At 40.1% G+C, this 13,367-nt stretch overlaps 2 protein-coding genes across 2 annotated transcripts in view; both read left to right on the top strand.

The window, feature by feature from the left end:
• The first annotated feature begins 15 nt into the window (after nucleotides 1-15).
• LOC138132402 (gem-associated protein 8-like) lies at nucleotides 16-728 on the top strand. The gene has a single exon (XM_069049877.1). It carries the CDS (start codon nucleotides 53-55, stop codon nucleotides 686-688), a length of 636 nt encoding a protein of 211 aa, XP_068905978.1. The 5' UTR covers nucleotides 16-52; the 3' UTR covers nucleotides 689-728.
• A 3,857-nt stretch (nucleotides 729-4,585) lies between these two features.
• ds (dachsous cadherin-related 1) overlaps nucleotides 4,586-13,367 on the top strand; it is a 121,869-nt gene continuing 113,087 nt past the window's right edge. The window contains exons 1-2 of the mRNA XM_069052484.1: nucleotides 4,586-4,883; nucleotides 5,363-7,111. Of these exons, the coding sequence (XP_068908585.1) occupies nucleotides 5,381-7,111 (1,731 nt within the window). The 5' untranslated portion in view covers nucleotides 4,586-4,883; nucleotides 5,363-5,380. The remainder of the gene's footprint in view (nucleotides 4,884-5,362; nucleotides 7,112-13,367) is intronic.

The raw sequence follows: 13,367 nt of genomic DNA, 5'->3' as shown, positions 1-13,367 counted from the left end.
TTGCGCCCCCTACCGACCTTTATTCCAAACTGTGACAAAAACAAAATGGAAGATGAGAGTCTGTGACGTAGTGCCCGTAGTGGAACGTAAAGTTAATATCAGCAAGAAATATCGAAGATCACACAAAAGGAATTTGGACAGACGTTCCAGACGTAAGAGAAGTAACATTAGGTATTACACGTACCTAAAAGAAACGCGTTTCAAACGTAGAACAGATGATTTATGTTCGGCGATAACAGTGGTTGATATTACCGGGATGGATTGGTCACCGCATGTTGCAAGTACGACGGCAGAGGTCGGTGAATGGCACAAACACGAACAAATTGCCTATTGGAAGTCGCGCGCGTTGAGTCTCGAGCACGAAAATAAAATGTTAATTGAACACATCCGAAACGTTTACGCTAAACAAACAGAAGATTACGCGAATTACATAAGAAGCCAACAGGAAATCGACGAAGCAAGTCATGAGAAGAGAAACATTGATCACACTAAAAGTGAAATCACGAATCTGCCTATTGAACCTGCGGGAAAGAAGAGACGTGAAGCGATGGTCAAGTTGTACGGTAAAAAAGCCTCTAAAATCATGGGGATGGAAACAGCGGTCCAGTTAAATTACGATTTGCACGTGGAAAACGCCGGAAAACTGCCACACTGGCCCCACACTCCTCTAAATCTGATATTCAATTAGTTGTACTGTGTTTATATAAAAAATCGTAATAGCAACCTAATTTGCATTTTATTGGTTTTATTGAGTGCTGAAAGAGCGGTAATTAAGTTTAATCCTGCGGTTAATCCCCACAGTGATGATGCGACTTAACCGTGTGATTATCAAGATAATGACATATTCGTGTGCATTTTTATTATAATTTATTTCACATTAGAACCAACTATTTCAGATTACACGGTTTTTTCCCAGACTGCGTTCAAACATACATAATTAAAAAGAAATAAAACTTTTTACATTCCAACTGCATAATTGAGCGTATTTGGAATTTGCATTGTTACATAAACAGACGGTTATGTCCAAATTATAGGAGTCACTTCCTGTTACAAGCACGCCAATCTCAAATGTTTTCCACTGGCGTTTTTTAAAAATTCACTCGTACATAAAAAGATATTATACTAAAATAAGTAAACCAAATGAAGAAATTACAAAAAAATAAGGTCTCATGGAAAATTATTTATAAAGAGTGCCAATCCACCCTTCTATTGAAGCAATAATAAGTGAACCTTTTTCTGATACCCAGAAGCTCCTCAGTCCTTCGCGGTCTACCTTTAACATTAACACAAATTTTACGTAGCCCAGAGAAAGGATCGGACACAGCATGTCGAGGAAAATGTCTCTTATTTGAAAATTAATGTCGGGAGGAAATACTTTTCTTTTCAGTAAAATTTCTCCAATGAAGGAAAAGTCCCGAATTTGTGAGAAAACGTCTTGTAAGAGTTGTAAATCTGTAGAACCAGGTAATAATTTCGGCAGGTACGGTTCTGTACAAGAACTGATACGCTTGATTCGCTCCGTAGTGTGAAATCGTTGGATTTTTATGTTGGTTTCCTGTGTTGTTTTCGTCGGGCGCTTTCATGATGGTGTCTTCGTTTGATAAAAACCCATGGGACTGGAGTTCTCCGAAATAATTTGTGTAATAACATGTACCCGGCACGCACCGTATTTTGAACGAGAATATTCAACTGTGATAGATATACAAGATCATTCTTCCATATTACGTCGAGTGGAGTTCGTGCGTTCATGTGTTCGTCGATTTTTCCCATTTGGAATTAATGGCCGCCTGTCCCTTCCTTTACTACAGATATGATCATGAGAATCTGGCGAGCTAGTAGGCAAATTAGTTAGTTAGTTAGAGAATTAATCACGGAACGAAGCAGAAACAACAGCTAAACCGCGTCGTGTTGTACATATTTCCAGCCGGAGATTGTTATAAATTAAATAGAGATATACGTTTGAGAATATCGCGGCTTTATCGCGCGGTTCGGTTCTCTCCGTGCTTCATTACCACCAGTATCTATAAATACGGATATGACAAATAAACCAAGCCGACCACTAGTATTGACTTCGGATTCATGGTGGACGACTTAACGCATGAAATACAAGTTTACTAAAGTATCTTATTAATGCGCTCGTTGCAATTAACATTTCGTAAGTAAGTATTAAATTTAATCCGACGAATATTCATGCACCACAAATTTGCATCGCCACCACCAAACTTGAACAACCATGATGGTCTCTAAGAAACTACCACCTAGATGATTGCATAGGTCATAATTTTTATCAATTTTAAATATGTAACCCACGGAAATCTTGCAGTATGCAGCTATATCAGTTTATAATTTGCGTGGTACAAGAAATTAATACAAAATGAAGAGCTGCTTCCACGTAGTGAAGAATTTTACCGACTTCACTCTTGCACTGATAATAATCAATAGTGCGTGCTGTAACTTTTTGAAATGGACAACAGACCTTACTTTTGGCCACATGATATCACTTAAACCAGTCCATATTTCTTAGCTTTAAACAGTTTGAATTTGTTATTGTTATTATTAAGAAATTGTGCCTTGTCGGGAAACGTTTCAATGAATTGATCGATAACGTTTTTTGGTTGGAGACTTTTGTGCAATTAATCATTTGCTATGTAATAGATATGACTTGTGATTTGTAATGTCATCCAAAGATGGAATATTGCAGGATACTTCACAAAAAATTATACGTGCAGGTTGGACGTTTTCAGTAATAACTTTTTCGAGCAATCTTCTGACAAAGACACTGCATATGCATGTGGTTATAAGTAGGTAACTGTAGCATGAAATACGGATAAAATTTAATTACCATTCGTCGTCCGCAATAATAATACGATCTTAATTTTACCTATCAGTGAAGTTAAGCACCATCGGGCGCGGTCGCGCGGTCACTGTTTGAAAGGGTAACTTTCGGGGAAAATTAACTTCCATGAAGTAATGAAGCTATGAACCATCATAGCTAGTTGATTTCAGTATACATATAGAGTCAGAATAAAATCCCGGAACGGTTAATTATCATTGTTATTTTCAAAGTGATTTTTTTTAACTTTCAGGTATGTACCTACTTATGTTATATGTATGGGGTGTTCATTTAAATTTATTCTCAAAGTAAGCGTTGAAGATTCGATTGTCAACGCATCATACGGATTACGGATCACGGATCAGCTGTTTAAATCTTACGTTTTTACACGAGTGGGGCTTCACAATCGACTTTCAACGCCAACTCTGACCGGAAATTAAAATGAACACCCGATATTATGGTTGGTCAAAAATTAAAAAATATACATATTATGTAGATACATACATGTTACCAATAAGTATCTGGTTTAATTTTAGATTTTCAAATGCACTACAATAAGTTTGTTTAATGAAAAGTTAAGTAGTTTCGATATTTACTTGTACCTACAAGAATTTTATTTAAAAAAATGGTTTACACTTGAGAATACAAAATGGACAGAGTTCTATTGTCAAAATGGAAACGATGACTGGATTTACCATACTTACACAACCTTGTTTGTAAGAATTTCGTCAAAATCTCTTTTCACCGCTGTTAGTTAGTATGATTGAAGCTGCGCCACATAATTTCAGAAGTTTTGTATTTCGTAGCCACCCCGTATCTTTATTTTTGTTGATCATATTTACATACCTATTTAAACAGTGCTTAAAAAACGAATTATGTAGATATCACTTGTTAGAAATATCCGTAACGATAAATGGATACATCGGAGACTGCGAACATTCTTTCCTGGTCTAAATAAATGTTGCGGCAGGGATTCGGCAATTGTTCCTGATTCGATAAGATAAACGAGTGTCAATACCCAGCGTATCTTCCTGAATACTTATAAAAGATTAAATCCTCATAAACTGACAACAAGAATGATATGATTAAAGTGTTGGCGTTATTAAAAAGTCAGCGAATAATGATTTTAAAATTAAAGCACGCGGTCACGGTACGTTGATTAATTGATTCGAATTAAGGTGCATAAAAGAGAAACAACTGTGAGTTCTGAACATTTAAATTTAATAATAGCAAGTCATAATGGGCACAGCGATAATGCAAGACGAAATTTTTAGATGAAATCAAGTTCAAAATGGAAATGATCATAACGGCCAAAAAAAAAAAAAAATTACTGGTCGTTGGTATCTGCACGGTTGAATTTTAAAATATGCAGAAATACTCGTACCTATCGTCTTAAAGAAATCGTGATACGTTTTATCCTGACATATTTATTGTTGAAAATGCGTCTATGTAGGTACATAAGTCCGGGATTTATTAAAATACTTAATGTATGAAGTTGTCGGTCTGACGTAGCATCGAAATCTCTCAGCATTCGGACCGATTTATTAGGCAAAGAGTCCGATTATAAGTGCGCCAGTAGAGCGTGAGCAGTGCCGGCCTGCGAATAGACAAGACAATAGTTTGTTTCTGTGGGTTTGAGACAATGGTCCTCTTTTCAAACTTGCCGCCGTATACCTGTGCGTCGAGGCCAGCTAAGACAGGTTGCGGGGCGCGGCAGGAGGCTGTATGGAATGCGGGGAGGGCATTCGCAGTCGCCGCTTCTACGCTCTTGCTCAGTCCATCTCAAGACCGTAGACGACGAGTCGGTCCGCGTCTTTTTTTCGCTGTTTCGCCATTAAACGAATCAAGTGAAGACGGCGGCGCTGTCCCGAAAACAAACTCGACGGCGGTGACGGCAGTCGGCGCGGCGAAAACGTCGTCGCGACGATCAACGGTGTTAGTGATCTATGTGAGAAAGTGTGCGCCGGTGTCTTGTCACCGACCCGACAGAGTGGATTACCTACCTACCTGCAACGCTCTTCGTGGTAGAGCTGTTATTGATTTCCCGCAGGTGAGGACGTACCGACGGCAGCGACCGACGAAGAATTCCCAATTTTCAGCCCGACCTGAACTGTCACGGTGCGACGGCAGCGCGTTGCATGAGGAGGCCGAGGCTTTTAAAATTCTTGTTTTTTGTCCAGTCGTGTTTACTCCGGAGGTTCACCTACACAAACAGTTAACCTCGACAGTCGCAAATCTCGCAACGCTCACGCCTCCAGATCGTGCGTAACTAGCTGAAACCGTGCACCCGCCTTTAATCCCCGGAACGGCACCTTAAAGGAATCCGGTAAATTGGGGAACCATTACAAACATATTTAGAGAGCGAGCGCGCACCAACGGCACCGTCTCATGTTTTCAGGCCCGATAGTAGCGCTTTTGTTCTGGTTATTAGCAGTTTCGTATCAAGGGATGCTTCGTTCTTCCGCGTTGCGGTCGCTGCCGTCGTCTCGACCACCCTCTCGCACGTATCCATCATTTTCCTCTATTCAGGATGCGTGAGCCTCCACGATGACGGTCCCAGCGACGATGGCGCCTCTGTTGCTGCTGCTCCTCCTCGTGGTGGCGTCCCGAGCGGAGCACGTGCGGGACCTGGAAGTCTCCGAAGGGGCGCCCGTCGGCACCAGGATCGGCTTCATAGGAGACGGCGCCTCCCCCGACAGCGGTCCTCCGTACTTGATCGTGCCTGTGGGAAGTGCCGTCGACACGGACCTCGCCATCGACCAAACCACCGGAGAGATCCGGACCAAAGTGTCTCTCGATCGCGAAACGCGCTCCAGTTATTCCCTAGTGGCGATCCCGATAAGCGGTGACAATGTGAAAGTGGTCGTTAAAGTGCTCGACGAGAACGACAACGCCCCGACTTTTCCCATGGCGATGATGACCATCGAATTTCCGGAGAACACGCCAAGAGACGTCAAAAGGACTCTGCATCCGGCCCGGGACCTGGACCTCGACATCTTCAACACGCAACGTTACAACATTGTCGCTGGGAACGTAAACAACACGTTCAGACTGTCGTCGCACAGGGAGCGCGACGGAGTTCTTTATCTCGACTTACAAATCAACGGCTTCTTAGATAGGGAGACTACTCCGGTTTATAGTCTGGTGATAGAGGCTCTGGATGGAGGGACGCCGCCGTTACGAGGTGAAATGACGGTCAACATCACTATCCAAGACGTCAACGATAACCAACCGATTTTCAATCAAAGTCGGTACATCGCAACGGTACCGGAAAATGCGACGGTAGGAACGAGTGTTCTGCAGGTCTTCGCCGCGGACAAGGATGCGGCCGAGAACGGACAGATCGAATATTCGATCAATCGACGGCAAAGCGATCGCGACAACATGTTCAGGATCGATCAGACAACAGGTCTTATAGTCGTAAATAAGCCCTTGGATTTCGAAACGAAAGAACTGCACGAGCTCGTCATCGTGGCCAGAGACCACGGCCTGCAACCTCTAGAAACTACGGCGTTCGTTTCCATCAAAGTCACAGACGTTAACGACAATCAGCCCACTATCAACGTGATATTTTTGAGCGACGATGCCACACCGAAAATTAGCGAATCGGCTCAGCCTGGTGAATTCGTGGCGAGGATATCCGTCAATGATCCCGATTCCAAAACCGAATACTCCAACATCAACGTGAGCCTAAGCGGGGGCGACGGTCATTTCGGTCTGACCACCAGGGACAACATCATCTACTTGGTGATCGTGTCGCTGCCGCTCGACAGGGAATTGCAACCGAACTACACGTTGAACGTGGTGGCCACAGATAGAGGGAATCCTCCTTTGCACGCCTCTAGGACTATAAATTTGATGGTGACAGACATCAACGACAACGCTCCCGAATTCGAACGTGAAACCTACCAAGCCAACGTCATGGAAGTGTCTGATCCCGGAACGTCGGTGATCCAGGTGTTGGCCACCGACAAGGACGAAGGCAATAACAGTGCAATTATTTACACCCTGATGGACACCGCGGAAACGCATTCGTCTTGGTTTCAAATCGACTCTAGAAGTGGTTTGGTGACGACTCGCGCTCACGTCGATTGTGAAACTGATCCTGTGCCGCGATTGACCGTTGTAGCTACAGATAACGGTTTTCCACCGCTATCGTCTTCTGCGACAGTGTTAGTGACCATCCACGACGTCAACGATAACGAGCCGATCTTCGACCAAAGTTTCTACAACGTCTCAGTTGCTGAAAACGAAGCTGAAGGACGGTGCATTCTAAAGGTAAGAGATAAGTGAGAATCTTCTCTTGCACGTCGTGTAAAAAGCCGGCAAACCGTCGATTAAATCGGGAAAAAAGTTGCAAAATAAAAATAAAACTTTGACCACGAATGAAACTGTTAATTGGACAGGAGGTATGACACGGTGGGTTACCGCGAACGAACGAGATATGCGACATATTTCAAGTGTTTGCATTGCTGACAACGCGCCGACGTTAATAGCCCTCAGACTCTACAATTTTCTTTCCGATCGATATTTCCAGGTCGTCATCGACGACGACGGCCACCCATCGTGACCGGGACTTTCGACCTCTATACTACAAGAGCCGTTTGCTCTGTGCCAACTAATAATAAAAGAGGTTAAATTTGGGACCACAACACCGACCAGATCGCACCGACGTTTCCTAATACATATAAAATTTATTGAGCATCCCTGCTGTTTTAAATGCTCGTTTTATAAGCAGTTTTGAATGAGTGTCGGTGTGATGTCCTGTAAAAAATGTTATGATTTCGACGGGTCATCGACGTTTCTCCACGTGATGCGGGCCTTCATTTTTCTATCCACCATTTTCCTATTGCAACCTGTCACTTTCAAGACATTTTTTCTGGCAACCTCCCACGATACAACAGGTTTCGACAATTTCTGTGGTATGATTGAGTTATGCAATTAACATGAAAGTGAGCGTAAGATCTCGAAATACGAGATATGTATGGTTCAATACGGGACGAGACATTTACAGTAACGAGTACGTAATATCTATTCATTCATTTTGATTGTGACCAGTCCCTAGTCAATTTTTCAGTTGCTAGGTTTTAGGTTAGTGATAGGGAATTTTAGATAACACTAAATCCAGTCGCAGTTGGCAACTCTGGGATGCGACATTTTGACAGAAACGTCTTGCGGCTGACATAACGAAACGACTGGCGCAAACGTTTTTCGACGTAAACTGTGTGCGCATATCTACTATAAAATTGAGTTTTGGTACGAAATTTCAGGATTCATAAAGAAAATGCCCCGTCGTCTTCTCAAAGTTGAGGCCAAACGGTTAATATTGACTTGTTTCGAGACATTTATTGAATCCAACGAAAAACAACTCACAAAGATGAACATTTCCCAGGTATTTTTCACGTTTCTCTTACTGCCCATTACCTTCATTCTTGAGAGAATTGCATGATGTGATTTTGAGGTTTTGACATAGAATGATCTGTACCTGGACATAACCCCACTTCAAACAGACGTTTCTACTTTCTCCTACTACAAATATTAATTTCCGTTATTAATATTGATAAATACATTGAGATCTTGCTTTACCACCATAGTCAAGTTTTGGACAATTTTGACATTTTCACATCACATTCACACCTCAAAAAAATTTAGTGTAAAACGTATGCAGCACATAGCTAAACAACGCCTACTATTTTTTTCGTTGCGGTCACAATCAAAGTGAATACGTTGGTTGATATGTTCTTACAACAGCAAAAATCGTGAAAAGTTTCACCATTCAAATGTATCACTCGTTTCGATTGTAAGAAGTAAGAATTTTCACTGCAGCCAGATTTTAAATGAAAATAGATTTTTTAAATTGTCCTATAAATTTTATGCTTTCACCAGCAATGACATCAGCTTTCTTGAACGTCGAACGAAAATACAATCGCCGATAAATTTACAATACAAATATTACACAACTACGTAGTCATCGCATTCATATCTCACAGAACGCTCCGCACAGGTGTCCCATTAGAAACAAGGAAGTGCAGATCTAGCGACCGCGCACGGATTGTTATCTCTTCGGACTGTTTCAAAAATTTGACTGTAATCTGTATAGTTTTTTTTTTCGAATAGAATTACGACCCAGTTCTCAGCGAACGTGTACCACATCACCACTTATAAATCTGGCGAATATTGTGAAAACGACACTGGCACAGGCTGGGCACAACGCTCATTAAAATGCAAGAGAGAAAGGATTTATGATTAATTAGACACCGGCGAAATAATCAGAAACGACCTGCTAAGGCACCTGTATGGCGTGTCAACTTTCAACTTTACCAAAGCATTTTATTTACTCTTGTCAATGCAAATTGCGCCTTGTGACCCACTTCGGTTCTGTATCTGAGAGCGGCCGAGAGTGAAACTTTATTGCCGCGTCTAACACCGATTCGCACTCAGAAGAGGATCTTTTATTGGAGCCGTAGGCGCCCGGGCTCAAACCACCAATCCGTGTAACAAATTCAACAGACGAAAGAAGACGTTTTTATGCACCGACGACTGGAAAATTTCATCTGACAGCAGAGGTTATTCGCTAGTGTGTTCAAATTGCCGAATTTTGGGGTATTTTTTTTAAAGCCACCGAAAAAATCGGGAAGGAACGGAAAGTTTGTGATGGTAAAAATTACAAAATTTGGATATGCAACATTTTGTAACGACCGCTTCTCAGGGTGCAGACTTGGAGGGAAATTCACGTTACTCCTCATATGTCTATGTAATAATGATCCCGAAAAAATTCTAATTTTACTTATTAATAATATTTAAAAATCCATTAAGGCCAACACGCTGCTTTGACAAACAGGTCTTTTTTATTCCTTACATAAAATCCAGTGTATTCCTACGAACGGGTCTTGATAGTATCTATAGCTCATTTTATGACCATAATAAAAAGGATGTTTTAAATTGTACACAGGGATTATAATTAAAAATAAATATATAAAGAAATATTTAAACTTTATTATTTTCTGCCTTATTTCGTCAGAAATGCCTCCACATATTTTAATTTATGTTCTTGAGGGAATGCCCGAAAAATTGTCTATTTTTTAATGCGCCCATAATTTTTATTATTACAAGATATCTCAACGTTTTCATTCAGTAAAACCGATATTTACGGCTGCTATATTGATTAGGTATAGATGCATCGGGATGTACAACCAATAACCGAAATTTTTTCCTTTCCCATTCGAAAAATTTTGATTCACGTTGTTTCGGCATAATGGGAGGCCGTGGAAATTTTGTATTGAATTTGGTAGTAAAGCTGTCTGTTGAATTAGATTATGTTTTTATAAGTTTGAGGTTATAAATAGCGTCAGTGTCTAGTGAATTGTTGCCAGTTTTACTAATTTGCAATAGAAGAATACTCAGACATCGTGGGAAATTCAGCAACATGTTATGTTCATTTTGATAGGTCCACATGTTAGACATTTTAGTGACGAAAATCAAACAGTGTGTCTAACGTTAAAAAAATTAATTATGGCCTCCCATTATGCCAAAACAACGTGAACGGTAGTGATTAGTAAATATCGGGCGTTCAAATGAAATCCTGGACTGGGAACCGTCAATTGTTTTGTTTTTTAAAGTGTAGATTGACAGTTGTAATTGTAATTAGAGAATGTTGACAGCTAACCTAAAATGCATAAACAAGTAATCTTCCTGTTTTTTTTCTTTGCACGGTTTTACATTAACTTACATATGTGAGAAATTTCTGAATCACTACCGCAAGAATTGTTTCGTTTCTCTTAAAAAATGTTTAGTAGATACATATTACATATTAATAATATGTAAGATAATAAGAATATAGCCTAAGGGAGTCCGTTTCGGCTCAGAGACGCGAGGGTCGCGGGTTCGATTCCGACCCCGGGCGAAATTAAAAAAAAAGGCTATATTCTATCTCGTAATTCAAGATAATATGATAATAAGAATTGTTTGATGAAATTATTGTCGAACAACATTTTGCATATTGTTAGGTGTAGCCATATCTACATACGAGTACCTTTGAACGACGCATTCCGAGTACGAAAACATTTCAAAATGAACGGTGCGGGCGCCTCACACTGGTCGTTGTTTTCGAAACGATAAAATCGGTGTTTGAAATGGATCAGTGAGCATAGAAAGTTTCATGTCGTTCGGTGTCAAATCAATTTCTGCATTCTAACAGTGTCGGATTGCGCCCGACCTCGTTTAAATGACACATATTATGATATTAAGATGAGCCGATATGCAAATAAGAGCGTCCCGTGTTTGGGAAACGAGATCGTTTTGGGTGATACGGTCGATCGTGGAAAATCGAGAGCGAAATAGTTTGGTTTTGGCGATTGAGCCATAAGGTGAAATGGAACATGATCGATATTAATGAAGCAATTATACACTTAATTAGGTGGAATGGTTTAGTAGCGATGGAATTTCGAATTAAATGGATCCAGGATCCACAAGAATAAGCGGAAAATTAATGACGTGTATTTATATTGTCGACCTTATAGATAAATTTTCGACGGTACCGTTTAGTTTTATTGGAGTTTACAAGACCGCTTATACTATTTTAAACATTCGTACCGGAGGAATGTCGCGGCTTGATAATTCCTCACGTATAAAATTTAATTAATGTCTAGTAAAAACATAAAGATTGGGTAATGGCCGATAAACTTGGACAATGTAAGAACCTTCTGCAACAGTTCGCAGTCCCATTCGTGAAAAAAGTACTACTTTATGCACTTGTTGCATAAATTACAATTTTTTTGTAAAATGTGTAGGTATTTTTATAATATAATAAAGAAACTCTCATATATACATATAGTTCTTTTATTAAGCGTACTACAAAATAATGTCTTAGAATACCTGTGCTGTCAACGAAGTCGGCAAAATACCAAGATTATAGCAAACCCATAAAAGCTACAACAACTTGGTTGGTTTTTTACTTTAAGCATAAATTCGTTTGTGTACCTAACGATTACATCTTGAGATTTAACATATTGTACCTGTGTAATTCTATTATAAAAAAAATATACGACCGATTTTTTTGTAGTGTCGTTTGGACACATTACCTAATACATAAATTCGGCAATTTTCTGATAAAGGATAAAACGAAAGGGTGATTTAAGTTTGAAACGAAAAAATCCAACGTGTCTCTCTCAGTTTGGGCATGTTGCCTGATTTTCTTGCATCCTGCATGTACGTGTTACCCACCGCGGGTCGTTGGTCCGCTGATCCATCCAGATCGCAATCGATGTGGCTGATCTAATTTGCTTGCACTATTAATCAACAGATGTCGCTACTTATCATGGTCGGTCGGTAAAATGCCACCATTATGTCTTGCTTCTAGCATCGCGTGTTTTCAAACAGTGCCGGTTATCTGTCTTATTTCATGACAATGAAACTTGTACCGCAGAGACATCACGGGAGCCAAGCACAAGTTGCGCCTTTTCTCGGTTCTTCGATGTTCGAATTCGGGAGGTTCAACTTTCTCCATCATCGTCACCGTCATTTTACTCGGGGGGACATTGATTTGTTTATTGCCGCGTGGGAAGCGTCAAAACCGGCTGTAATACCAAGAGGAATTAAGAAATTAACAGTGAAATAAAACCTGATCGGCTTATCGAAAACGATTTTTTCCTTCATAAAAACATAAGGAGGCAGCCTATATTCTTAAAACATTTACATACACGGGACGTTGACTCTGACTGGCGTTCGTCTTGGCCTTTTGCTAAATCGAAACCCACTTGGATCCTGGATGAGTTCCCGAAGACACCATTTTTAATTCTCTTCTTGTATTTTAAAAAGAAACATTAAATCGCATTGTGTGCAAATTGTCGTGAATTTGCTTAATGGTCAACAATCGCTGTTAAGGAATAATAATATCTGGCAATATTTCTACTCCTGTTATGTGTCTACTTTATTGACGTAGGTATAAACAATTATCAGGATTAGTCATACCAGATTCTTCCGTTTTTACTTTTTATTAAGTCGTGATAATTTTTTGGGGAAAACGAAGAAATGAATACAGAGGTTTCGCTAGTATACCTACATAGGTTGGTACATATTGGGTGATTCAAAATGATTGTGGCCAAATATGGCAAATATGTACGAAAATGTATGTGGCAACTGTGTGAATGGGGTAGAGTTAATATTTGTATTTGCACATTGATTTGACAACTTTCAAAATTGCTATGTAACTATTTTATTACTACTTTCAGTAGAAAAGAGACTTCAACGACGTTACAGAGAACGAGCTGTTTATTGAAATTCTGTCAATGTTCTGTGTTGAAAAATCTTGCAATATTTAAAAATTCGCCACCACACGGATTAGATGGAGTTACGGCAGATGACTAATTGACTGTAATTATTAGAAACAGACGCCCCGCCGGGAAGGCGTTCCTAACCTTTATTACAAATTCCGTTAAAAATAACCAAGCTCTGTAATGCATTGAAAGGAGAATTTATTACCCGATTTATTATAGCATGCAAGGAACGGGATATACCAAAAATGTAACCACCGTCG

This window comes from Tenebrio molitor, chromosome 6, assembly GCF_963966145.1.
Source record: "Tenebrio molitor chromosome 6, icTenMoli1.1, whole genome shotgun sequence".
Taxonomy (NCBI): domain Eukaryota; kingdom Metazoa; phylum Arthropoda; class Insecta; order Coleoptera; family Tenebrionidae; genus Tenebrio; species Tenebrio molitor.
This window is presented reverse-complemented; position numbering and strand designations above follow the sequence as displayed.

Excerpts from the sequence above, each read along its gene's own strand:
- LOC138132402 (XM_069049877.1), top strand. The coding sequence starts at position 53 with ATGAGAGTCTGTGACGTAGTGCCCGTAGTGGAACGTAAAGTTAATATC.